At 41.3% G+C, this 27,910-nt stretch overlaps 1 protein-coding gene across 1 annotated transcript; it reads left to right on the top strand.

Moving 5' to 3' along the window:
- Positions 1-27,556, top strand: HCFC2 (host cell factor C2). The gene is made up of 16 exons (XM_044679789.1): positions 1-163; positions 2,479-2,627; positions 3,540-3,700; positions 6,268-6,476; positions 10,230-10,314; positions 12,391-12,497; positions 12,585-12,773; positions 13,128-13,289; positions 13,600-13,656; positions 14,776-14,949; positions 17,464-17,664; positions 18,814-18,887; positions 20,719-20,856; positions 22,907-23,092; positions 23,862-24,147; positions 25,030-27,556. The coding sequence occupies exons 1-16, from the start codon at positions 1-3 to the stop codon at positions 25,053-25,055; spliced, it is 2,367 nt and encodes a 788-aa protein (XP_044535724.1). The 3' UTR covers positions 25,056-27,556.
- Positions 27,557-27,910: the final 354 nt, after the last annotated feature.

Here is a 27,910-nt window from a genome sequence, read left to right as displayed (position 1 = left end):
ATGGCGGCTCCCTCCCTCCTGAACTGGAGGCGGGTTTCCTCGTTCACGGGGCAGGTTCCCCGCGCCCGGCACGGCCACCGGGCGGTGGCCATCCGGGAGCTCATGATCATCTTCGGCGGAGGCAACGAGGGCATCGCGGACGAACTGCACGTCTACAACACGGGTAGGCGGCGATTGGCCCCGGGGCGGGCGGGCGGGCGGGCGCGGATCCCGAGTGGCCGCGGCTGTGACCGTGACCCCGGCACTGACCCCGGCCTTGACCTTGACCCGGGCCCGGGCCAGCTGTCACGGCGCCAGACCTGTTCCCGGGCTCCCCGCCTCTGGCCACGCTCCGTTCCCCCCTTCAGAGCGAGGCCTGGCCCCCGGCTCCCAGAGATGTCGGCCCGGTCCAGTCGGGTTCAAGCCAACCCGGCCTTACTTCCCTTGAGCCTCAGTTTCCCCTTCCGCCACCCGCCACATAGTGGTCTCTTGATATTCATCAGTTCTACTATCATCCTCAACCTCAGTTTCCCCATCTGCAAACGAGGGGACTGGTCTCGAAGAGTTCCTGTAACCCCCTCCATTCTACGACCATTCCCAGCCTCAGTTTACCCATTTATAAATGATAGGGCTGCTTAGGCTCCGAGATCCGAAGCTGGAGGGAGTCGCACTCCCTATTGTCGAGAGCAGAGCTCTTGACTTGGACTCAGAGAAAACCTGGTTCCGATTAGCCCCTAATGCCCTGGGTTGGTAAGACAGTTGGGCTCTTTGTTACCGGTAAATTGAAGGGGTTGGACTGGTGGTCTCCTAGGAGGTCCTGCTCAGCTCTAAATGGAGAATATTCTAATAGATGAGTCCCAGGGTCCCTCTCTATAGTCCTTGGGATTTGAGCACCAGTAACAATTAATAAATGTTTGTTGACTGATTATAACTGTGGACCTAATTGAAGAACCAGCTCTGACTCCCCACCCTCCTGTCATAACTTTTGAGCCAGAAGGAACCCCAGAGGCCATCTAATCCAACCATCTCATTTTAGAGATGAGGAAACTGAGACCATGGAGGTGAAAGTGATTTACCCAAATTCATCCAGGGAGGTAATGGCAGAACTTGGATTTGAACTCAAGTCTTTGGACTTTGTGGCCAGTGTTCTTTCCATTTCATCAAGCTGACTCTCAAGATTAGTAGTAACATCCGGGAGAGTTTTCATCTGAGCTTTGACAGCTGGGAGAGGATGAGGCTGAGGTTTATCTGTGAGCTGGCCTACCTCTTAGATCCCAGGGGCAGTCCGAAGGGACCCAAGCTAGCTCTTCAGCAAATCACCAGTGTCCTGGATCAGAAAGCCCCGCCTCTGGGAGACTGGCCCTCCCAGGAGAGGAAGTGAGGCTTTTTAATTTTTTATTTTTTGCTCTCTTGCAAATGTTCCCTGCATTGGAAGGGAAGCTGTTTCTTTCTCCCTGGCGGTTTGTGCTGAAGGCTAATGACTTTTATTATCTGCCACCTGTTTCATCACTGGTAACTTCCTTCTGGCTAGGCTGCCCTAAGAGAATAATAAACCCCTGTATTCCTCACTCAAATAAACTTCATTGAGAGAGACTGTGGGGAGCAATGGATTGAATGGTGGACTTGAAGTCTGTCTGGAAGTTTTTGACACCAATGGAGTGACTCAGTGAGCTAATTGACCTCTGGCTATTCTGATTTATTGGTACTCTTAAGTACCCCTGACCTTCCAACTGTTAACTTCCCCTACCTTTTAAATCTTTGGAAAGGGTAGAGTTGGGGGAGTTGCATTTCAAAGTCCTCTGCTTATACATATCAAAAGGGATTTTGCTTTGTGGATTGAGGCCGGGGTCTTTGGGTTCCCTTCAGTGTCTACCATTTACTATTTCTGTGACTTTGAGAAGCTAATTTAATAACCTGTCTGGGTCTCAGTTTTCTCATTCTGAAATCCCTTCAGCCTCTAGAGTTGTGGTCCTATGACTAGGACAAATCACTTAGTCTTTCAGTACCCTATCAATGATGGGCAAACTATTCCCCACGGGCCAGATCCAGGCCATATCCAGGTGTAGTGATTAGGGAATTGCTTAAGGCAGTGATGGGCAAACTATGGCCTGCATCTGGCCTGTGGGGAATAGTTTGCCCATCACTGCCCTAGGTAACTTCTAAGAATAATATAGACCAGTTGCCTGAACTTCATAGATGGAGGGAAGTTCCTTCCTGCCTTCCTTTTCATTTATTCCATTTTTTTTTCCATTTTAAGTTAAAATGCATTTTCTCTCACTCCCATCCAACTTCAATTTAAAAGGAAAAAAAAGAACTCTTGTAATAAATATGTATAGTCAAATGAAACATAAGCACATTGGCCATGTCCAGAGCTATGTGGCTCCTTCTGGATCTTGGAGTGGAGGGAGATCTCACCCTGGAAGTGAGTAAAACCACAGGTTCAGGCCACCTCTAAGTTCATTTGAACTCACTTTGTCCTGTGGATTCCTTTTTTGATAGTTACAAACCAGTGGTTCCTGCCTGCTGTTAGAGGTGATATTCCTCCAGGCTGCGCTGCCCATGGGTTTGTCTGTGATGGCACCAGAATCCTGGTCTTTGGAGGAATGGTTGAATATGGAAGATACAGCAATGAGCTCTATGAATTACAGGTGAGCAGAGCTTGCTTTCTTGTGTACTTCTCTCCACCCAGTGTTGGTGGAAAGCTTCAAGTTTTAAGTAGTTTGCTAATCCAGCAAATGTTTCCATTTCAGGAAGTAGCTATTAGTCCCATGGTTAGAAACCTGTTACAAATGTTGCTTCTGTATTCAAACTTTAGATAACTGTTGCAGTGTTCATTTTGCCTGTAGGTTAAACTACATCTTTCTACACCTTGTAAATGGCTTTTATTTATATACCTAGAAAATGTTCAATTTCCCAAAGCTTAAGCAGTCATTGATAACTCTCCCAGGAGGGCAAAATGTATCATTTAGAAGCAATCAATTTGAAAGTGGTTTCAAGTATCCCATTTTACTAGGAATTTGGGACAGAGATGTTGAGACCAAGAAACTGGAGAACCTAGTGTTCTAATTAATTACAAGTTGATGTTTTACCACTTCCCACTGGGAGAGAGTTATAACAAAAGTAATACTCGACACAAGCTATATTTAACGTAATTTAAAAGATGTTATATCTATTTAAAAAGTATCTCAGAATTTGAGTGTCCTCAAGATTACCTTTATCAATTTAAATCAAATGGCTTAACATATGTAAACTGTTTTTGCAAACTATAAATAATTCTTTCCAGGTCATAACTGTAATGTTCTGTAGATAAGATGGAGTTTGAATTATAAAAACTCTATGATACCTTGAATGTATGTATTTAAAATTCTGTGTTTGCTTTTTACCCTTCAAAAAATAAAGTTCACAACATGGGGAGGTAGAGAAAAGCAACTCTAGTTATTTTGGACTTGCCTTAATTTAGATTCAGGAGATAGTTTATTATAGCAACTTCTATGCTCCTGGTGATATAAGCACTTCTAGTCTTCTTTTCCTTTTCCTTTTTTTTTTTTTTTTTTTTAAAGGCAAGCCGTTGGCTTTGGAAAAAAGTGAAACCTCGACCTCCTGCTACTGGTTTACCTCCTTGTCCTCGACTTGGGCATAGCTTTTCTTTATATGGTAATAAGTGTTATTTATTTGGTGGCCTGGCCAATGAGAGTGAAGACTCAAACAGTAACGTCCCCAGGTATGCTGACCAGTTTCAGATGAAGTGCTTTAAGCCATAACAGAAAATTAGAAATTGCTTTGGGTTCTGTCATTCCATTTAATTATCTAAGGGGCTCTCTTGGCCTAATCTAATTATACTTAATGGAGACCATATCTTTATGGGGTGTTGGGGAGGGAGGGAGAGGAGGTTAATTTTGTTTGGCTCCTTAGATATAATGGTGACACAGTGGATAGAGTGTTGAACTTGGAGCCAGGAAGACCTCAATTCAAATCTGGCCTAGATACTTAGCACCAAGAAGTTAGGTGGTGCAATGGATAGAGCACCAGGCTTGGAGTCAGGAAGACTGGGGTTCAAATCTGCCCTCAGACACTTCATAGCTGTGTGACCCTAGGCAAGTCACTTCACCTTGTTTGTCTCAGTTTCTTCATTTGTCAAATGAGCTGCTGCAATGGGAAATGGCAAAACATACCAGTATCTCTCTTTGCTAGGAAAACCCCAAACGGGGTCACAAAGAGATAGACACTACTGAAATGACTGAACAATCACAATAATAGCACCTGCCTCCCAGGGATGTTGTAAGGAACAAATGAGATATTTGTAAAAGTGTCTGGCACATAGTAGGTACTATATAAATGCTTATTCCCTTCCCATCCTGGAATCTATATAGAGCATCTCAGAGTTATATTTTAGAGGTTTTTAATTTTAAGCTAAATTACTATTATCCAGTAGTGTGCTAGTTTAACAACCAGCTCTCCAGAAAAAAATATGCATGACACCCTTTTCCATTTATTCTGCATTATTATCATCTTCTTTCACTTTCTTAAGTCTAGACAATCAACAGAACAGTAAGTGAAGGCCTGATTTGTAGTATTTTCTGACTTCAAACATACAAAAGCTTACATTGAATATTTAATAATCAGTATTTGGATCTGGCCCCTGCACACCCCTGTGATATCTATCTTCAAATGTTGGTACATTGCTGTGACTTGGGCAGTGTCTAAGTGACTGATATGGGCAATTTGAATTTTTTAGTTACATTTTTGTAGTTGTTTTTTTTTTTTTTTTTAATTTTGAAGAATGGAGTGAGTCTCAAATGTAGATTTTGCTTATGTTCTTAGCCTCAACATAGAGGGAGTTGTTGGGAGAGGGGAGAGTATAATTTATCGTGTAGGTCCAATGCAAATTATTCAGTGCATTGGCAAGATGGCCTTGAAATAATTCAATACAAGTTTGGTTATGTGACCTTTTTTGTGCTTGTATTCTTTCCTTCAAAATTTTGGATCTGTGTATTTGGCCAAACAACTTGGGGGGGGGGGGGAGCGAATTTCTCTTATATACCAAGACTCTGGAGATTCCCAGTGGAAATATTTTTCAGCAATAAGAAATAATTGGCCCCCAGTAAACAGAGAACTTCTTCCTTTTTAAAACCAAAGTTTATATTTAGAGATGCCATTTATCACATCAGACAGACTACCAGAGCTTTTAATTAGTGGGAGATCCTAAATCATAACACATTGAATTATAAATACATAGTTGGGGAATAGAATAAAATGATTAAAATGTAAATCTTAAATTGCTTTTATTTTATTATTTTAAATTATTATAATAAATCCTATTAAATAATATAAATTATATTATCATACATTATTATTTTTATTACATTTTAGCTTTCTTAAGTAGCAGAATGTACTACGGTGACTTTTAATATTTAATAAATAAGGTGCATTTAGTTGAACAAGTTTTCAAAGTGCTTTACAGATATTATTTCATTTGGTCCTAGTCAAAACTCTGTGAAATAGGTGCTGTTGCTATTCCCATTTTGTAGATGAGGAAACTGAGGCTCAAAGGGGTTAAATGACTTGCCCAGGGTCATACAACTAGCAAGTGTCTGAGGTAGGTTTTGAACTCGGGGCTCCTTGACTCTGTGTCTGACACCAGCTCCGTGCCATTTCCAAGATACCTATAGGCTTAGGCTCTTTTGATTGAAGAAGGTGAATGCCGGTAAGAGTCCCTTCTCAAGCTTCTCTGCAATTGCCTATAAAAGAGGGAGACTTTGCTGAGCCCTTTACAGCTCTTGGCTCGCTTGATCTGGCCCAAAGGAATAAAGCGCCCGAGGCCTGATCCGGAGAGAAGGAAAGCCTCTTTCCTCACCTTGGAAATGAAAAGACTCCATAAAGGGGGGTGTGTGTGTGTGTGTGTGTGTGTGTGTGTGTGTGTGTGTGTGTGCGCGCGCATGCACTTATGAAAAAAGAACCAGCAGAGATATGAAGAACTGAGTCTGAGGTGCAGTGTGGCTCCTCCCCTGGCCCCCTGCTGGCGTCTCAGCCAAGCTAAAGGAAGGGTCGCCCCGAGCTCCCTCTGACTGCAGGCCCTTCTGGAGAAGCCTCCACGGATGGCCTGTTTGCTACAGACGTGCTCATAAACCAAACACACCTATGCACATGTACATTGTATGTACTTGTGTGTTTGCACGCATGGGCACATACCATCATTGTATGGGTATATGTGCCCGTGTGTATGTATACTTTTTCCCCAAAGTATTCCCAGCTGGGTTTAAAAATCTTAATTTGCTTTTCATCCTCTAGATATTTAAATGACTTCTATGAACTGGAGTTGCAGCATGGGTCTGGCGTCGTGGGCTGGAGCATTCCAGTGACCAAAGGGATCATGCCTTCCCCACGAGAATCCCACACAGCTGTTATATATTGCAGGAAAGATTCAGGGAATCCCAAAATGTACATTTTTGGTGGAATGTGTGGTTCCCGACTTGATGACTTATGGCAACTTGATCTAGGTGAGTTGTGCGTTTTGGACCCCAGGTCAGGTAGGGGGTAGCTCAGTGGATGGAGAACCAGGCCCAGAGCTAGGAAGTCCCAGATTCCAATCTGGCCTCAGACACTTCCTAGCTGTGTGACCTTGGACAAGTCACCTAAGCCCCATTGCCTAGCCCTTACCTCTCTTCTGCCTTGGAGCCAATACATAGCATTGATTCCAAGATGGAAGGTGAAGGTTTTTTTTTGTTTGTTTGTTTTTTTAAAGAAATAGACCCAGGGGCAGCTAGGTAGCTCAGTGGATTGAGAGTCAGGCCTAGAGATGGGAAGTCCTAGGTTCAAATCTGGCCTCAGACACTTCCCAGCTGGGTGACCCTGGGCAAGTCACTTGACCCCCATTGCCCACCCTTACCACTCTTCCACCTATGAGACAATACACTGAAGTTGAGGATTTAAAAAAAGAAAGAAAGAAAGAAATAGACCCAGAAATGTTTCCAATGAATGCATTGGGTTCTATGACTGGCCCCTGGGGGTGGCCCAGATGAGGGGAGCTTCCCAATTGATCTACTCCCGTTAGTGCTGTGTTATCAGTTCATAAGCATTAAGTCCATGTATGGCAGGCAGAATGAAGAAAAAGCCTAAAGTCTCTTCTCTCTGAAGGAGGAGATAGCTTGTAGACACGTGAGTATGGACACGTATGGGTGCACGTGTGCGAGAAGTCCACTAGAAAAGGCTTGAGCTGAGCTTTGAAAAAAGTCACAGCTGCAGAGGAGGGAAGGTGGGCAGGGAGAGGTTGCCAGGCTCAGGGCACAGCCAGTGCCAAGGCAAGGAGCTGGAAGATGGAGTTCTTTGGGTGAAGAACAAGGAGGCTCATGTGGCCAGATGAGAGAGTTCTAGGAGGGGATCCGGGTTGGTAATAGCTCAAAGTGCCAAACACTAGGGAGCCACTGGAACTCACGGGAGAGGCTGGAGACTAGCACCACAGGGTCAGGCCTGAGTTCAGTAGTGTGAAGAATGGATTAGAAAGGGAAGAGAAGGCAGAGGCAGGCAGTCCACCAAAGAGTTTGTTGTAATAGTTGAAGGGAGAGGTGATGAGGAGAAGGGGCTGCTGTAGGGGCTGTTGCAGAGAGGGGTCATGCTGAGGGTAGGGAATAGGAAAGAAGGAAGATGCTAACCTAGAGGTGCCTGTGGACCATCCACTATAAAATATCCAATAAGCAGTTCTAGATGTAGAAGTAGGCCTGGGAGTCATCTGTGTAGAGGCCCATGGGAACTCATGTAGTCACCAAGTAAGAGTGTAGAGAGAAAAGAAAGCCCAGGACAGAGCCTCAGGGCACCCATCATTTTTTTTGGGACGGGGAGCAGGTTATGGATGGTGAACCCAAATAGACTAGGGAGGAGCATTCAAAGAGGCAGGAGGAGAACCAGGAGAGAAGCATGTCACAACATCCCAGCGGGGAGACCATCTGCAGGAGGAGAGGAGGCCAGCTATAGAAGAGCAGTCAAGACTAAAATGGAAAAGATACCACTAAACTGGCAGTGATAGGAGCAGCCTCCTATAAACAAACAATAAGGGTTGGGGTCAAAGATGCAGATAGAGGGATTGCCCTGTTTGCAAGGAGAAGGACCACCATTTCATCGGATACTGGAGTAACAGAGGAAATGGTGGGATGACAATAAACAAGGGACAAGAGGGAGGTTTCGGCAGAAATCCTCCTTTTTTGTTTGTTTTGAGTTTTTTTTTGTAAAGTAGAACTCCTGAGAGTCTGGGGCCAAGCAATAGGGGGAGATCAGGGTGGGGGTGCTCTGCGGGGCTTGAGGAGAGAAGAGAGGGTTTCAAATGGTTGTGTTAAGTGAGATAGAGAACCAATTATGAAGGAGAAAAAGGCTGACTTGATGCCAAGAAGGCCAAGCCGAGATTAGAGAAAGTAAATTTGTGGTGGATCCAGTCAGTTGGGTTGGAAGACTCCTTCAACCTCCCTCCAAAAACTTGTAAGTAGAGGCAGAGGTGGTGGGTAGGAGATAGGGGGTGAAAAATAATCCAGGCTTGGGGTTTGAGTTTGTTAAGAATGGAGCAGGGATAATATGAGGGAGCAAAGGATTCGGGAGGGGAGGCCAGCTTAGAGCTGAATCAGTGTTCACTAAGGGGCAAAATGAGGAGGGGATGAGAGGAGCCAGGGCAAGGGTGATAGATGGCCTGGGAAATGGTAGGAGGCAAAGAAATCGTGGGTTAGAAGGGGGACGAGGGATGAGTTTGTGGAGAGAAAGGCCTGATCTTAGACTGGAATCAGAGAATGGAATTTCAGAGTGCTTAGTTATGGAAGGAGAGTCAAGGCAGCTGAAGTGGAGTGTGGGAGAGAACATTGAGAGACAGGAAGTTGGGGTTTTGGAGGGAACAGCAACATGACATGAGGACAAGGGGTGGAATGGAAAGAGACTGTGGACCAGGCACTGAATGCTGAGAAAGGAGGGAAATGCTCTGAGGGCTGGGAGATAACAGCTGCCAGAATCCAGACTGAACAATAACTTTAATAGAGTGAACCCCAAAGGAGCAGACACAGGCTTTCCAGTGTTGCTATTATTAGCAAGATGATGGAGGTTTTAGCTTGTTGGTGAATGATCCCCCAGTGATTTCCAGACGTAACCAAGACTAGAGGCCAGGTGAGCTACTCTTCTCTTTCCCCTTCTATGATGCTTACCTATGATCCTGTGATACTGAGACCATGATCTATTTGAAATGCTTTGGGGCTATTCATTCTGCAGAGTAAGCACCAAGAGAGATGAATAAGTAGCCCTTCATTAGACATAGAGGTGGCATGGTGGAGAGAGGCCCAAACTGACTTAGAGTCAGAAGACCTGAGTTCAAATTTTACCTCAGACACTTAGGAGCTGTATGACCCTGGACAGATCCCTTAAGCTGAGGGCCTGTTTCCTGATTTGTAAAACAGGGATAATAATAGTATCTGCTTCCTTGGGTTGTTGTAAGGATCAGTGAGAGACTATTTGTAAAGGTGTCTGCAAATTTTAAGGTGCTATATAAGCATTAGCAGTTATTATTAAGTAGCACTCAAATGTTGTTGCTGGGCAATTAGGTTGTGCAGTGGATAGAGCCCTGGGCCTAGAGTCAGAAAGATGTGAGTTCAAATCTAGCCCCAGAACACTTTGAGACTCTGGCCAAGATCCTTAACTCCTATTTGCCTCAGTTCCTCATCTGTCAAATTGGGGACCCAGTGGAGAAGGAAATGACAAACCCCTCCCATATTTTTGCCAAGAAAACTTGGACTTTGGCCATGGGGTCATGTAGAGTTGAACACAACTGAGTGGCTGAACTACAACAAAGTGTTAGCTATTGTTACTATTAAGCAGTACTGGAATATGTCTATATAAAGTTGGTCAACTATTACACATTTTACAATAGTAATAATAGCTAGCATTTATATATGTATATAGTACTTTAAGGTTTGCAAAGTGTTTTGCAAATATGATCTCATTTCATCCCCACAACAACCTTTGGAGGTAAGCATTATTGTTATTCCTATTTTGCAGATGAGAAAAATGAGGCACAGAGAGATTAAATGACTTACCTAGGGTCACACAGCTGGTAATCATCTAAGGTAGGATTTGAACTCAGGTCTTCCTTGATTCCGTGTCCAGCATTCAATAGGAAATTATTCATTAAAGTTGGATTAGTATGACATACTTTCTTGTCAAAAGAATCTGCAAAAGCCACAGTCATGGAAGCCACTAACAGAGGTTTGTGTCTGTTTAACTTTCAGAAACCATGTCCTGGTCACAACCAGAAACCAAAGGGACTGTACCACTCCCGAGAAGTCTTCACACAGCTAATGTCATAGGAAACAAGTAGGTTCGGTTCTCTTAAAGAGTTTGGCCTGTGGCGGGGACACGGGGCTTAAGAGCGGCAACAGCTGACCTGGCCTTCCTGGAGTCAGAGCCTTGCCCATGCCACCTCTTGGTTTGACTGACTGGGAAATCCTTGTGGGAGTCAATTCTCTTCAGGAGCTCCTTCTGAGGCAGAATGCCTTGGACACTGTAGGCCTGATACATGTAGCCTTTTTCTCAAACTGCTAGCGCGCTGCCTTCCAGAGAATGCTCTCGTGTTTTCTATTGGGGTGTTGGATCTGCTCTGATCATCCTCCTTCTCTTAAATGCCATTTGTTTAAAGGATATTCTCTAGTTTTATGACTTAACGCTTTGTTATAGTTTAGGAAACTGGCCATTTCACCAAAGAAATCTTGGCCTACTCTGTTTTTAAAAAGCTTTCTTCCTTCACCAAAAACCTAATAAAGTAAAAGGAACATCAGAGGGAATTTAGCTTCTTCTTGTAATTAGTTCATCCTGAACTTTGATCCATTTGAGGCAGCTAGGTACTTGGTGGGTAGAGCACTGGGCCTGGATTTTGGAAAACTTAAGTTCAAATCTATCTTCAGATGCTAACAGCATGATCCTGAGCAAGTCGTTTAATTTCTATCTGCCTCAGTTTCCTCAACTCTAAAATGGAGATAAGAATAGCACCTAACTCCCAGTGCCTGAGACAAAAATAGGTACTACCTGAATCTTCCCTTCCTTCCCTTTTCTTTCCTCTCATCTTCCCTCCCTCCTTTCCTTCTCTCCCCTCCTGCTCTTCCCTTTCTTCTTCCTTTCCTTCCCTCTGTCCATTCCTTTCTCCCTCTCTTCTTTCCCTTCTAACCTTCCTCCCTTCCTTTCCTTCTATCTAAGCATTAAGTTTGTGTTGCATTATTTTCCATGCTGAAATATGGCAGGTATTATGATAAAAAGAGTAACCTAATCTTGAGGTCAGGCTTGGATAAGGGTTTGAGTCTTGGTTTTGTCACTGACTCTGTGACCTTGGACAAGTCATTGATATTTTCTGAGCTCTAGCTTTCTTGTATTAAAAAATGGGAACGGTATTTGTACTACCTGCCTCACAAAATGGCTATGGTTACCAAGTTCTTTCCTTTCATAACTTAACTTTTGAAGGGGCAGTTAGGTGGATCAGTGGATAGAGAGCCAGACCTGGAGGTCCTGCATTCTAATCTGACCTCAGATATATCCTGGCTGTGTGACCTTAGGCAAGTCACTTAACCCCAACTGCCTAGCACTTTCTGCTCTTCTTCCTTGGAGCCAGTATTTGTATTGATTCTAAGACAGAAGGTAAGAAGTTTTTTTTGTTTGTTTTGTTTTTAAGGAAAAAGAAAAGAAACACAAATTAACATTATGTTGTAGCTTATGTTTAGTTTCTTAAACATTTCCCAGTTACATTTTAATCTAGTTTTGGCCCCACCCAAGAGTTTTCATGGACAATTTGGAGATAGGGATGGAGTTGGATACCTTTACAAGTATAAATGATGCTTACATATGCTATATACTGTAAGATACAATATTTTTGTTTGTTGTTCACTCATGTCCAACTCTTTTTGACCCCATTTGGGGATTTGGGACAAAGATACTGGAATGCTTTGCTATTTCCTTCAGCTCATGTTATAGGTGAGGAAATTGGGGCCAATGGGATTTACTTGCCCAGGGTCACATGGCTAATAAGTTGCTGAGTCTAGATTGGAACTCAGGTCCTCTTGACTCCAGGTCTGGTACTCTGTCTACTGCACCACTCAGCTGCCCCAATATACAATATATCACCAGTTTATTTTACATTTTATTTTATATTCAAAGACTATTCTAAAGTCATGACTTAAAAAAAGTTTGGTTTTGATAGCTTGTCTGAAAGTTCCTAATTCTTAAAAGTTCTTTTCTGGACAACATTGATGCATACACAGATGGAGGCCAATTGTAGAATCTGGGATAGTAAAGTGAGGTTTTGAATATGGTGAGTGAGAAATTAAATTTCCATTTCAAGTCAGAAATGAAAGGAGTAAATTGTCCATGCAGAAGTACTCTAGAGCCGTTGTTGCTTCTCTCCAGGATGTACATTTTTGGTGGATGGGTTCCACAAACCATGAATAGCATCGAAGCTTCTCCTCGGGACTGCGAATGGCGGTGTACCAGTTCATTTTCTTACCTAAATTTGGGTTAGTATTTCTGCCTTTTGATTTATTCTTTTTAACAGAAGAACTTAAAAAAATTACTTGGTGAATTTATTTCACTTCTGGTTTTAGATACAGCAGAATGGACAAGTCTAGTCTCTGATTCTCAGGAAGACAAAAAGAATTCACGACCGAGACCGAGAGCTGGCCACTGTGCTGTTGCCATCGGGACGCGCCTCTACTTCTGGAGTGGAAGGGATGGCTACAAAAAGGCCATGAATAATCAAGTTTGCTGCAAAGATCTTTGGTACCTTGATACTGGTAGGTAAGAATGTTTCCCAACAGCAACTTCATTGTCTTAATTCATTCCACACTTTAATCCACAATTCTTAGATATTCAGGCATTTTTTGTTTTGTTTTTAAACCCCTGCCTTCTGTCTTAGAATTGATACTAAGTATTGGTTCCAAGGCAGAAGAATGACAAGGGCTAGGCAGTGGGAGTTATGTGACTTCCCCAGGGTCACCCAGATGGAAATGTCTGAGGTCAGATTTGAACCCAGGACCTCCTGTCTCTAGGCCTGGTGCTCTATCCAATGTGGCAACTAGCTGCTGCCAGCAAATATATTTTTAAAGTTTGCAATTACTCAGTAGTCTAACCAAGGTATTTTTCTTTAGAGAAACCACCAGCACCATCACAAGTCCAGGTGATCAAAGCTACTACAAACTCTTTCCAAGTGAAATGGGATGAAGTTCCTACTGTGGAAGGCTATCTTCTTCAACTGAACACAGACCTGCCATACCTCACGGCATCACCGGATTCTCACACAAACTTGCCAGGTGATGCTGTGGTGTGCCCAGACAAATCTGTTTTTGTCCTAAATAGGCCTTATTACCGCTTTTATAGTAGTTTTAAAATCAGACTCAACATACCAGAAGCACACGCTAACAGCCATGCCGAGTGGGACTCTGGGGTGGGGGAGGTCTCGTTACAGGTAAATTGATTAGAAAACCTGACGAGCTTTCTAAGGGGCTTCTGATTACCGCTGACCTGGGTTTTTCTGAAAGAAGTGAATAATGTGACTGATTGTTTCAGTGGCATACATTGCAGTTCCTAGAGTCTGTTGCTCTGAATTTTCTCTCCTTGCAGGAATCCAAGCAAGTTTCCCCAGACAAGCCAGTAATAACACTGTTCCCAACAACGTAAGTAAAATGTTGGCAACTCCAGACCTGAGTTAGTCTAGAAGGTAACATTTCCTGGAGACTTGAATTTTGTTCCACCATCCAAATCATCTACTTTTCCCTTTTTCCTTGTGTCACGGATTGAGATTCAGACTGTTCTTATGTGTCGTTTAGGATGCAGAAAAGCCCTATAGATTTCCATTCTATTTTTGGTCCTTCTTACAGGTTGTAGTTGTATATTGTGTCTCTTGTGGAAAAGACCAGTAAACTTAACACCCCAGTTTATAGATATAAAACCAAGCCCCCACCCTTGCCCCAGTACTTGGATTAGGCTCACCTTGGTGGTGGTGGTGGTTGGCTTGAGGAGAGGGAAGTTTTTCTGCTTTACAGAAAATTGAGCCTTATTTGAGGAAAGTGGTATGGTATCTCACCACATTTTGGGAATGTAGTTGTCTGACCTATCCAAAACATGGGGGGAAAAATTGATCATGTTTCCACTTCTCCAATCTGGACCTCCCCCATCTTCAAACCAGTGCACAGTCGAAATAGAACACAAAACAGTCTGATAAACTCCATTGTAGACAAGGCCCCCACCTGGAGCCTGTTTGCTCTTTGTGGTAGTCACAGTTCTCACTCTTGGTTTTATAGCCTTCGATAGCAAAGAAACAACAAAAATAGTTTAAAATATTTAAAAATTTAACTTAAAAAGGCCTTCTAGGTGGCACAGTGGATAGAACATGAGACCTGCAGTCAGGAGGACCTGAGTTCAAATATGGCCTCAGATGCTTCCTAGCTATGTGTCCCTCCGCAAGTCATTTAACCTCATTTGCCTGGCTCTTGTCCTTCAGTCTTAGAGTTGTTACTAAGACAGAAAGTAAGAGTTTAAAGAAAAAAGAGTGAAAGAAAACTCCTTTCTTAAACTGTTAAAAAAGTGAGAGTTCTTCTAATTAAAAAAAATAATATTAATAAGTGAGACTTATAAAGTAGTTGAATTATAGTAAAATTAATAATAATTTAAAAATAGAATTCATCTCTTAATTTTTGTTTGTATTCCTACCTTTAAAAAATGAGGACAGATTTTAGTACTCATCTTCCTTCTTGTAGATGCCAGTCTCTCTCTTGTCTCAAGAATTGTTAAAGCTAGAAGACACGGGAAATAGTAGAGAATCTGACCACATAATCATGAAAGGAGCCGCGGTAAAAAGCCAATCGCATCTTAAAGAAATGGAGTCCAACACTTCTTCTCTCCCATCCTTTGCTTTGGCAACTAATGTGGCAGATGGTAGCTCTTCAGCAAAGGTGCTCAAGAAAAATGAAGGTAGGGAGGCCAACCTTTCAGTTGAATGGCCAAGACTCTCCTATGATGCGGTCAGAGAATACCATGGGCTTTTGAAAAAACACATGGTACAATGGACAGCATTGGTTCCAAGTCACCGAAGCGGAGCATGCCTCCTTACTTACTGGGAACCTACAAAAAAGGGGAAATCACACAGCTTGTCATCTATCACTATTAGGTGCTTTTGTTTATAGTTTGCGGGGGGTGGGCAGTAAGCATTTGTTAAGGACCTATTACGTGCCAGCCCCTGGGCTAAATGCTCTGGATACAGAAAGAGGCACTAGACAATCCCTGCCCTCCAGGAGCTTACCGTTTAATAGGGAGATAACCTGAACACAAACATAGACAAAGCTCTAAGGAGGATATATAGGGAATAATGAACAGAAGGAAGGCAACTGGAATTAAGAAGAATTGGGGAAGACTTCCTGTAGAAGGTGGGATTTTGTTGTTGTTCAGTTGTGTCTATCTCTTTGTGACTCCATTTGAGGTTTTCTTGGCAGAGATACTGGAGTGGTCTGCTGTTTTCTTTTCCAGGTCATTTGACAGATGAGGAAACTGAGGCAGGCAGGGTTAAGTGACTTCCCCAGGGTCACACAGCTAGTAAGTGTCTGAGACTGGATTTGAACTCAAGAAGAGGAGTCTCCCTGACTCCAGGCTTGGCACTCTTTCCACTGTGCCACCTAGCTGTCCACAGTTGGGACTTAAAAGTAAGCCAAGGAAGTCAGTAGGTAGAGTGGAAGATGGAAAGCATTTACTGGCATGGGGGACATCCAGAGACAATTCCAGGAAGCCAAGAGATAGAGGGTCTTGTTCGTGGAATAGCCAGGAGGCTGCTGTCACTGGATCAAAGAATATACCTACGGTGTCAGAAGTCTAGGAAGGCACGAGGGAGTGAGGTGTGCATGTCATCAGCAAAAGTTTATTAAAACCCCAGTGATGGTGTGCCAGGCACCCAGCGAAGCACTAGGGGTGCAAAGCCCTGAGGAAGTCGCTCCCTGCCCTCCAGGCACACGTGGGGAGAGGTTGGCGGGCATGGCTGGGAAGTGGCTTGTGTGTCAAATGCAGAGCCTGCACACTCCGTGTGAGCAGCTTCCCGTTGTGGACTCTCTCGTGACGTACAGTCCTCGGTGCTCACTGCCTGCCTCGCTGTGTCTTCATGGCCTGGGCCCTGAAATGGCTTCCTCACAGTTATTTTGTAGCATCTGTGGCCTGTGTCTGGGGTTGGAGGAGCTTTCTGTGGCAGGGCCTGAATATTTTGGGCAGCAGAGACTTCCAAACTCCTTCTGTCTCGTCATCTCCTCATACACATGGCTATGCAAGCCTCAGAAAGGCTATAAATGCTTTTTGCATCCAGCATCATAGAAAAAAACCAACTTGTTTTAAAATTTTAATTTTATTTCATCAGGCTCTGTTTGCCTCAGTTTCTCTTCTGTAAGACAGGGATAATAATAGAGTTGTAAGGGTCAGATAAGATCATTGTAAAGTGCCCTGCACAGTGCCTGGCACATACATATGTTATATAAACGTTAGCTATTATTATTTGACGTGGAAATTAATGTTTATTAATGTTCATGTTTAGGTCCACTGATAGACTTTGAATATCCTAGAACCACCACAGCCAAGTTCAGTGGGACTTAATATGCAGGATGTTGACCAAAACATGGCTAATTTTGGCCTGAGTGACTCATGCAAATAGTAAGGGGTGGAAGGGCTGATACGAAGGTGCAAGGAGTACCCACGTTCATTTATAGCCACTCTTTTGAAGTATCTTGAAGTTTAACATGTGGTACACTTGAATCTGTTTAATTAGTATTTTGCAGAGTTTTTCCAGATTCTGAAATCGAATATGTTCAGACTCTAATACAGACAAGGTCATTTAATACAGGAAAAACTCAGTGCCTTCATAAACTGTCATCTGGTTTTCATAATGCCGTGGGCCACACCCTGCCCAGAGGAGAACTCTTGGCTTCTTTTAGAATGGTGGATGTACCCAACACAGCTTTTTCTATTTGCCTCAAGAGACTGCTTTTTCTGAATGCTAACAATTAATTTGAGATGATAGTCTTTCAAAATGCTTGTTTAGGAGGAAAGACGTTGGTAGATTGGGATAGGAATTGCCCCCCTTACCCCCGAAAAAGAGAGTAAAAAGGCAATGAAATATTGATATGTAAAACCCAAAAGCAGGATGCAGAGCAGAAAAGCTTCAGAAGGAGAGAGAGCCAGGCAGGGTGGTTTTGTTACTATCTTGTTAAAGTTAATACTAACTAAAAAAAAACCCTGCAAACGTAAAACTCCTGTGCTAGGAATTCAAGTCCATGTATAATCTCTTTTTGGTTCTTGTTTGTATATTGATATGTTCTTGTAGACCGTTAGGTTCATTACAAAAAAGTTTTTGAAACCTCAAATTGAGGTATAGTCATTTGGCCCAGGGCCTCACTGAATCAGTCAGGCCTGAAATTCTCTGCAAGTGATTTTTTTGTTTCCTTTTAACTATAGGTGCTCGAACTTCAAAGAATGTCAGTGAATCATATGGTATGGATTCAAGGACGGTAAATCCTGAAGCTGCTGCATCCAGTGCCATTTCTGGTACACACAGCACAGTACCGCACCGGGTCATTAAAACAGAGTCATCCAGTACAAATGGAGCAGTCATTAAAGATGAAACATCGCTAACAGCATTCAGTGCAAAATCAGAAGGTTTGAGATATTTCATGTGCTATATTTTCAGTCCTGTGTATAAAATTCATCTTGGGAGGCAGCATGGGGATGGGAATTCAAACCTGACCTCAGACACTTCTTAGCTGGGTGACCCTGGGCAAGTCACTTAATCCCTCCCTCCCCCCCCCATTGGCTGGCCTCTTCTCTCTTGAAGTCAAAACTTGTATCAATTTTAAGACAAAAAGTAAAGGTTTTTAAAAAACCATTCACCTTGAAGTAATGAAACCTTTTCCCAGAAAGCAAGACCATTGTAGCTAATACAGTCTCTGAGTTTCTCTGCTTCTCTAGCTCCCTGACCACTGGAATGAGAACAGTGTGTGCATGTGTGCATGGGCTAGCACCCATCCACTCACTCCCAGTGCTGATTATCCCCCAAAATGTGATATTTCATTTTAGGCCATGAATGAATAACTTTCCCAACTTACCTGATTTCTCATTTTCCATATTTTCTTTTAACTTTTAAGTAGAATTGCTTTTTTGTGAGTCAGTAGGAGTCAAATTACATACCTGTCACTTGGCTATTGGAATTTCTGTTCCTGTATCATACAATACACATATTATAATAAATACTATTATTCTTGCTACATACATTATATTAATATAACTATATATAATGAAATATAATCCTACCCCAACTAATGCTGATTATTGTATGATAATGTCACTAATCATTTCAAGTAGAGGTTGAAATGCACCAAATCCTGAAACTCTTCTAAGCTCATTGAGAACTTCATTTCTGTGAAGTTTCTCCAGTTGTTTGTTTCTTGTTTTTTTTTTGGTTTTTTTTGTTTTTTGTTTTTTGTTTTTAGTATGCTTACATACTAAGCATCAGTTCTAAGGCAGAAGAGTGGTAAGGGCTAGGCAGTAGGGGTTAAGTGACTTGCCCAGGGTCTTACAGCAAGGAAGTGTCTGAGGCCAGATTTGAACCCAGGACCTCCCATCTTCGGGTCTGGCTCTCAATCCACTGAGCCACCCAGCTGCTCTCTCTTGTAATGTCAATACTATCATTTTTGAAGGAACCATCTATTAACCTGAGGTAGGGGTGTATTTATAAGTGATATTTGAGTGATTTGTGCCTTTAAAAAAAATAAGATATCTGATAAGTATCATTTGAAAATCTATTTTTAGCTGATGAAGCCTTCATGCAACCTTCAACTAAACTCAGCTCTGCTGAAACCCAGGACTCTGCTCTTTCGTTATCAGTAAGTGTGGCCTCTTGACTTGATGGTGCTGTGTGATGCTAGATGTCTGGAAGCACCTGCTTTCTAAATATTGATTATGTTTTGAAACTGGCATCATTTTCTAACTCTTCTGTGGTAGCATCTGGAATTAAATTTTGATGTGGTTAAAAAAATAACCAGATATATAAAGTGGAAGAAAAAGGATAACAATAGTCAGCTACTACATGAGCTAATCTATAAATATAAATACGAGATCTATCTAGATAGATAGATATAATGTACATTACATAAAACATACAAATATAAGCCAAATGTAGAAAATGGAAGAGTTTTAAAGAGAAATATGAATACCACAGTCAGCCACAAATGAAGTCCAAGAGTTGCTGTGTTTGAGTTGAACCTGAGCCCAGCCTAGCCCAGCCCACCATTCTATTTCTGTAGCATTGGCACCCCTGCCAACTAGATAGACCCACAAAATATTTGAGACATTAAATCCATTGTAGGTCTAATCTAAGAACTTATCCAAAAAAACTTCAGCATCCTTAAATGGCCTCTTACCAAAAGTAGCATCTTGTGGCTGGCGAATTTCCTGTTATATGGAAAAGACTGCTCTAGTTTTCCTATTAGTATTTATTTCCCTTTTTTATGTCTCTTCTTTTCCTTCCCATTATTAGATGGAATGGCCCTAGGCTTCTTGGCCTCTTTATATATAGTAATTCTTCTTTCTCCTTGAGGAGAGGATAGTTCAAATGAATTCAGTTTGGCTCTCATGTCCTTTTAGCCAGAAGTATTCTGCCTTAGTTCAAAAATAATTGCATGATCATTTTTATAATGGCTTTTTGCAGTGCACTTGGTTTTAATAAAGACATCAAATCCCAAAAGAAGCAGCATCTGGAGCAATTGATTCTTTAAAGGAAAAAAATAACAGCGGGGGAGGGGGTGGGAGGGAGGTATTGCCTGTCAAAGAAGATTTGGGCAGAACTCGGTGCTAGGCTTTGGAGACCCATACATTTGGCAGGGTTAATCTTTGGCCTTACAGGGCTTCTCCTTCTAACAGACCGGTCCTAAAGACAAACAACTAATGGCAGACAGCATAATAACTTCATGTTCCTATACCTATATAAGATGAGAATAATGGAAGTCCTTGATTCGTTTTTGACCATGGAAGCAGTCCCATCTCATATCTATTAGGGAGATGGCTTAAGGACTTAGCAGCAGTGCAAGGGGTAGACATTCTGATCCCATTTGTCATCAGAGGAAGCTTTAAAATAGGGCAGCTTTTTTGTTTTCTTTTTAGCTGGAAGATACTCAAAATGACTGTTGTCTGCTATATGCAGTTCACCTGCATGGTAGACTACATTCAAAATGTATTTTGGTTTTGGCCACTGCTATGAGGTTCTGCAGAATCCCAGGTATTTATTTTAAGCCCAAAGATAACTGTTCCTTTACAGGTTGCCTCTGAGCTTAGAAGTAAACTGGCTCAGAATGACTAGCTCTCAGCTCATTCCTCTAGGAGCCAATTGTAACATTAGCCAGACCATTTTAAAGCTGTAGTCTCCAAAATAACCTCCTCATTTAAGCTGACTGGTATTTGAAAGGAAACAATCCCAAAGAGTACAAACTCCCATTCAGTTGGTCATTCAGAAGCTGCCTGAGCACAAAACCTCCCACCTCCTAGGCTTTGATTTAGCATTGTTGGATCACTAATAATCTAATACGAAGACTGTTTACTTGTGGGACCTGTTGGTGTGGTAATGTTTACCAATGACACTGAGTGGGTTTACTTAAACTAATTTATGTTATTATGCTATAGTACAGCAAAACTATATAATGCCTCTTTCTCTGATACTAGAAAGATACGACTTCAAAGCCAATGACCCTAGAAAAAAGAGGAGAAAGACAGTGGTGTGATGTGGGGATCTTCAAAAACAACACTGCTTTGGTCAACCAGTTCTACTTGCTGCCAAAAGGAAAGCAAAATATCTCAAAGGTAGCCTCTAATATATTATCCCCTCTGTGTATGTGAATACATATTTATGTGCTCCCTCACACACACACCCCTTTAAATTGTAACCAACATTTTCAAAGCATTCCCATTATATAAATGGGACTGTGCCAGGTAGGAGAATATTTAAGGCTATAAAATTTTGGTTCTGAAACTTCAAATTGTTCTATAAGCAACAGTCAATGTGATCATTAGTTCAAGTATCCTGATCCAGTGAATATTTGTATGATTGTTAGTGGCTAGGGTTTCTTTTATTCTTCCTAAACCATTTTTTTTTTTTAAACCCTTACCTTCTGTCTTGGAGTCAGTACTGTGTATTGGCTCCAAGGCAGAAGAGTGGTAAGGGTAGGCAATGGGGGTTAAGTGACTTGCCCAGGGTCACACAGCTAGGAAGTGTCTGAGGCCAGATTTGAACCTAGGACCTCCCGTCTCTAGGCCTGACTCTCACTCCACTGAGCTACCCAGCTGCCCCCATTCCTAAACCATTTTTTAAAAATGCTTATCTATTTATAAACCATATATATTTTTCATATTATATTTATAAATTTATCAATTACATTTAATAACAAATTTCCACACAAGTTTTCCTAAGTTATATGATCGAACTTATCTCCCTCCCGGTGCTGGCAGGCAATTCAATCTGAGTTATACATGTATTTTCATACAAAACATAGTTCATTATTTATTTATTTATGGTTTTTCTTTTTTTAATTAAAAGTTTTTTCATATTGTTCATTTTTGTAAGTGAATAATCTTATAAAAACAAAACCCTAAAACATAAGCTGCCCAAATAAACAATTGAAAAATCACATGCTTCCATTTGCATTCTGACTCCAACTTTCTTTCTCTGGAGGTGGATGGCATACTTTGTCCTAAGACCTTCTGAATTGTCCTGGATCATTGTATTGCTGAGAGTAGCAAAGCTTTCACATTTGAACATTCCACAATATTACCATTACTATGTACAGTGTTCTGGTTCTGCTCATTTCACTCTGCATCAGTTCACATAGGTCTTTCCAGCTCTTTCTGAAATCCTCCTGTTCATCATTCCTTATAGCACAATAGTATTCCATCACCATCATAGACCACAATTTTGAGTCATATATGTATTTTTAAGAAGTTAAATTACTAAGCTTATTTGTGAAATGAGTACAGTGACATAACCCATATTTATGTAGCATTTTTTTAGCTTACAAACTACTGCCTTTGTATCTACTTCAAGAGGTAAGTAGTTCTCAGATAGTTCTACTTAAAATTCTTGGGAAGCGTCTCAAGGTGACCTCCCCCAAATTCTTTAACCATACTAGGTAACAACTCATGGCTTTTCTCTTGGCATATAGTAATTACAAAAATAAGTTTCAGAGGCATCTAGGTAGCACAATGGAGAGAGAACTAAGGCTGGAGTAGGGAAGTCTTAGGTTCAAATCTGGCCTTAGACACTTCCTAACTATGTAACTCCAAATGCTTAGCCCTTGTTTTTCTGTCTTAGAGCCAGTACTTATATCAATTCTAAGAAGATAAGGGTTTTTTTAAAATGTTACTTGTGGCTTTCATATGCTGTTTGTGTGGTAGTATTTTTTTAAACAATTTCCTATTGAATTCAGTAATATTCTGCCAGATAAGCTTTCTGTATGTGTTGAGATCTCATTCATACAAAGGAAACTTTCTCATAATTCAAATTTAATGCCTTTAGTAACCATTAAGATTTTCTCCAGGGACTTATTCAGACCTCAAGGTATTACTCTGGTAAGAGAAATGCCTGCAGTCTGCAGCATCTAGCCTTCAGCAACAATTTCAAATTGTTTTAGTATTGCATTCCTGAATCATACTTTTTTTAGTCATTATGTCTATTGTCGAAGACCTTTTTTTTGACAGGTTATAATTAACACTAAGTCTCAGGATGAGTAATGAGTGGTAGGTGCAGTGTTTCGCTCACTTTGGTATCTTACAATTTAGTCACTTAATTGGAAAAGTTATAGCATATTGTAGGGACATCCTTTTTTTCTCTGACTTCTGCTTGTATTTAAAAATTCAGGTAGGAAATACAGATGTCCCAGACTACAGTTTACTTAAGAAACAAGATCTTGTTCCAGGCACAGTGTACAGATTCAGGATCGCTGCAATCAATGGCTGTGGGATAGGCCCTTTCAGCAAAATCAGTGAATTTAAAACTTGTATCCCTGGTTTTCCTGGGGCACCTTGTGCTGTCAGAATCTCAAAGGTAAGAAGTTAGCCTAAGACTTAACTGTGGCTAGAGCTGTAGGCGGTTTTTGCATGGCATTAGACCAGGATTATGGATAACTTTTTAAATGAAATGGTAGTACTTGGAAAGGTGGCTCCTGAAAGAGTTAAACATTTGACCAATTATTTAGATTTAGAGAAACTGATGAGACAAAATTATGGAGAACTTAGAGCTCAAAAGGCAGAAAGGTCAGGAAATCTAACTTTTCTCTTAGTACATCATCCTGAGTTTGAGAACCAAAATTTCAAGATGAGTATCTAGTTTAAGTTTACAATCATTCTGAAATTGTTTCTCTCTAGTGAAGGGATGCAGTAAGATCTAGGGTGAAGCAAGGATGCCCATTATCAGCTCTACTATTTAATATTATACTAGAAAATGCTAGCTATAGCAAGACGAGTAGAAAAAAAATGGAAAGAAACAAAACTATCGCTCTTTGAAGATGATATAATGGTATAAGTAGAGAACCTCAAAAAATCTAGTGAAGGGGGTGGCTTACAGGGAAGAAAGAGTGCCATCTTGTGGATCTCCAAGACGTGACCACCAGTTCCCAAGTTCTATGTAGCAAAATAGAAATCAAGGCGTTGTTGCTCCAGGTAGGCTTGGTGTATTAAAAGGATAATATAAAACATCTGGCCTCTCATTTAAAAATCATGGTAACAATCAGCATTTTGAACATGAGAGGGCTTCTAAAAAGCATAGACCATGCCTAAGAACCTGGATCTTCTCGTTCTCTTTCTTTCCCCTCAAGAATGTGGACTGTATACACCTTTCCTGGGAACCTCCAGCTTCACCCTCTGGGAATATTTTGGAATATTCTGCCTACTTGGCTATTCGTACAGCACAGGTGCCAGATAATCCAAGTCAGCCCATGTTCATGCGGATTTATTGCGGCCTGAAAACTTCCTGTGTAGTAACTGCAGGGCAGCTCGCCAATGCACATGTTGATTACACCTCCAGGCCTGCCATCGTGTTCAGAATATCAGCCAAGAATGAAAAGGGCTATGGACCTGCTACCCAGGTTCGATGGCTTCAAGGTAATGGTGGTTCAGGGGTTCTGTAAACCTCAGTTCTTTGCTTGACAACTAGTTGTTCCTTAGTAAATGGTAGTGAAGGTCAGTTCATTTTAGGGATTCTGTACTCATGTGGCTAACAGATTTCACCGAAACCAAATGTTATAGAAACATAGTCACTCAATTTTAGATCTCAATAATAGTAAAAAAGAAGCAAAGAAGTCCTTTGAGAAATCTGCCTTGGTCCATCCCTGAGGATAAAGCTTTCTTTAAAAAGCTTGTCTTTGGAGGGGAAACAATTCCCCCTTTTATCTCAAGTACTGTTGAATGGCTGTTACAGCTCTCTCGCCTAACAATGGAAAGATATTATTACTGCTCCCTGACTTACTTCTGCTCTCCAGCAGTTTGTCTTGGGATGAGATGTGTGATGTGGATTTCTTAGTCACTTTTTTGGGTTTTCATTTGGGCCTTAAAGACTGGATGAAGAGAGAAAGTCTCGATTTTCCAGCTCATGTTTAGATAGCTTAGCCACCTGACTGATCACAAGAGGAAGAAGAGAATGAATCCCTTGGTATTTGTCCATCCTTCCTAGCATTGGTGGGGTTCCGCTGTCCTCAGGAATGCAGGACTCGGGAGTCTAGAGTCTGGGTTGAGGCCCCCTCTTTGCCACAAGCTAGTCAGCTTATATGACCTTGAACATTTCCCTTCTCTGGGCACCAGACCATTCATCTTGTGCAGCAGGGGTGGGGAGAATGCCTCCCTGAAGAGTTTCACTTCTCTTTTTAAGAGCCATTCCTATTTGAATGCTGCCAATACATTTTCTCCTTCACCATTCACCAGTCAGAACTGAAGTGTGTGTGTGTGTGTGTGTGTGTGTGTGTGTGTGTGTGTGTTGCTCTTTTGCAGAAAGGAAGGAATCAAGTTCAAAGTAGAAGATGCACCTTAACGGGAGAGAAGTTTTGACAAAGTATTTTAAACATTTGTAAGATTTTGTAAATGTCCTAAATGTTTTATTTTTGCATTGTTTTTTAACCTTGAAATTGTACACACTTTTTTTACATCTTAAATATAAGCATCGGACAGCCTTACTCAGGTGTGATTCCATCCTTTGGTAGGTAGGGAGGTGTTACGAGGCTCCAGGGCGCTTGTCTGTAGCCGTTGTTAGTGATTTCATAGAACCACTTCCTGTTCACCTCGGAAATCGACATTGAGCAATAATTGCAGTGCGGATGTCCAGAACGAAGAACCACCCAAGACTGTTTGCAATCATTTTTTATACCATGTAGGGTGAGTAGGGGATGTCTTAACTTAATGCACAGTTTCCATTGGACAAATTGAATGAATTGATGTATGTATGTTCCAACAACTAATTTAAGATGTATAGAATATTTTAATATATAACTTTTGTAAAGAATCGGGATTTTTATACTACAGTATTTGTAATGAATGTGTCTTACCAAGGTTTTCCTGAAGAAATATGCAAAATCTTCGACACTCCAAATGAGAGACCCTGAACTCTAAGGCAAAATAAATGCACTACTCTTGTGTTAGGCAACCTTGGCCTTTTGGGGGGGGAGGGGGATGGTAGATGAGATGTATGAATTTTTAGATCTATATCTTTAAACCAATGTTTACAATGAGCTTCTCCGGCCTGCCAGCTCTGCCCCTCCTGACTCCGAGAGCTGCCAGCAGCCACATTTATTTAACCTGTATGCATTGCTTTGGGCATACGCTTGCTTTTTGCACTGGTAGAATTTTAACTTACCTCATTATTATGTTCGTAATCATTTTTGTATGGCTTCCATAACGTGTCTGAAATACTTAGACTAAATAAATATTTAACCAAAGTTTGAAATAAAATGGTAAGCAATTTTGCACATATTAAATGCCAAGGGATCCTGTACGTGTGCTTTCGTGACTTTTTTTTCCCAAGTTGGGGGATTGGCTATAAAGTCATAAGCAAGTGTTTCAGGCATGGTTATCTTTAAGGACTTACTTGTATTATTTCAATAATCCTCAGCTAACACCAGCTTTTTTTAGAAAATCCTTTTAGTCTGCATTAATTAGTTGGTAGATTTATAAAACACTTCTCACTGACAGGAGTTAATTGATCTCTAGCTTAGACTTTCTTTGACGGGTGTATGTATTTAGTACCTAGCTTTCTCCATGCTAAGCTTAGCAGTGAATTTGCACCTCAATTCTAAAAAAAGGGGTTCCGAGATTGGAGAGTGAGAGGCAGATCTTCTACATGAAGAATGTAATGAGTGGAATAAGCCTTCCAGATTTTAAAAAAATTATCTAGACATTCATACATTCTTTGTGATGATCTCAGAGGAAATATTCTGGTGAGGTGACAGCTGCAGTGGGGAAATTCCTAGCTTTGCCATTTTGCTAATGACTGATCTGAGGGTTCTGTTGATAAACAGCTGGAGGGGCGTGGGGGAAAGGGGTGCAGTGAAGAGAGCCCTGAGCCTGGAGGCAGGAAGATCTGAGTTCAAATCCCCCCTCAGATATTTACTAGCGGTATGACCCTAAGCAAGTCATCTGCCTCAGTTTTTTTCAGCTGCAAAATGGTAATGATTTCCTACCTCACAGGGTTGTTATGAGGTTCAAATGAGATAGTATTTGTAAAACAGCTTACTTAGCACTAGGCCTGGCACCTAATAGGTACCATATAAACCTTTATTTCTTCCCCCTAAGCACCCATGTCTTCTCTCCGATGGAATAGTTCTTTCGAGAATCCCCATGTATTCCTTTTGGGGATAATATGCAGACAGAATTCTCTATAACCATATCTGCAGTAAGCTTTGTTGCCTCTTTCCCCCCTTCCCAGCTCTGTAAGCAAATCTAATTGTAGAAATATCATAGAACATCATCCCTATCTTCTTGCTTTGTAATCTCAGCCCACCATGTTAGGTAGTGAATTCCTGGTGCTATGTGCTCTCAGAGTATGTTTTCAGAATACTGTTCTCTTCATATTTAATTAGTTTTGTTGGCAATTGAGGAGGGGGCAACTCAGAAACTATTTATGTTTTTTAAAAACATAGTTAATTCTGACTGCATGTAGAGAAGCTCCCATTATTCATTCATCAAACCCAACTGGAAAAAGGGGAACGTGTAAATCTATTTTTTTTTTGAGCTGTTGTTAAGAATCTTCTCATTAAAGTCATAGGCTCTACAATACCAAGGTTAATTTTAATCATTGCAGAATTTTACAATTAAAAGCTATTTATGTCATTAGAAATTATCTCATTGTTGCTATTGAAAATAGCTTACGCTCCAATCATAAACAGTTTTATTTTAATAGACTTTGTCTGTGATTTAATTGCCTAGTGGAGTTTCCAAGACTATTTTAGGCCATTCCCATGTAATGTGTATTCATTGATCTGTAAAACAAAGCACTTTTTTTAACCATTAAATATTTAAAAACAAACAGTTGCAATCATCATTATTTTTTTATATCACACGGAATAGAGAAGACTCCTCCAACTTTGCCCAAGTGATCATCCCACACCTGACGACTTCCATTTAGGTGAAACTCATACTTTGTTCAGACACTTTTCCTCACATTTGACTGCTAGCTAAATCTACAATTCTCCCATTTTTGCCCTCTCAGGTCTTAAATGAAAGAAACTTAAATCCCCTCTCCCCTTCTCTGAGGTAAACATCCTCAGTTCCTTCCATCGAGCCTCATGGTATGACCTAGAAACCCTTCATCTTCTTGTCTTCCCATAGTTGCCATCCTTATTAGAATATGGTACTCAGAATTGAGCCACCTATTTCAGAT

This window comes from Gracilinanus agilis, chromosome 5, assembly GCF_016433145.1.
Source record: "Gracilinanus agilis isolate LMUSP501 chromosome 5, AgileGrace, whole genome shotgun sequence".
Lineage (NCBI taxonomy): Eukaryota > Metazoa > Chordata > Mammalia > Didelphimorphia > Didelphidae > Gracilinanus > Gracilinanus agilis.
Note: the sequence above shows the minus strand (reverse complement) of the source record. Positions and strands in the feature narration are given on the sequence as shown.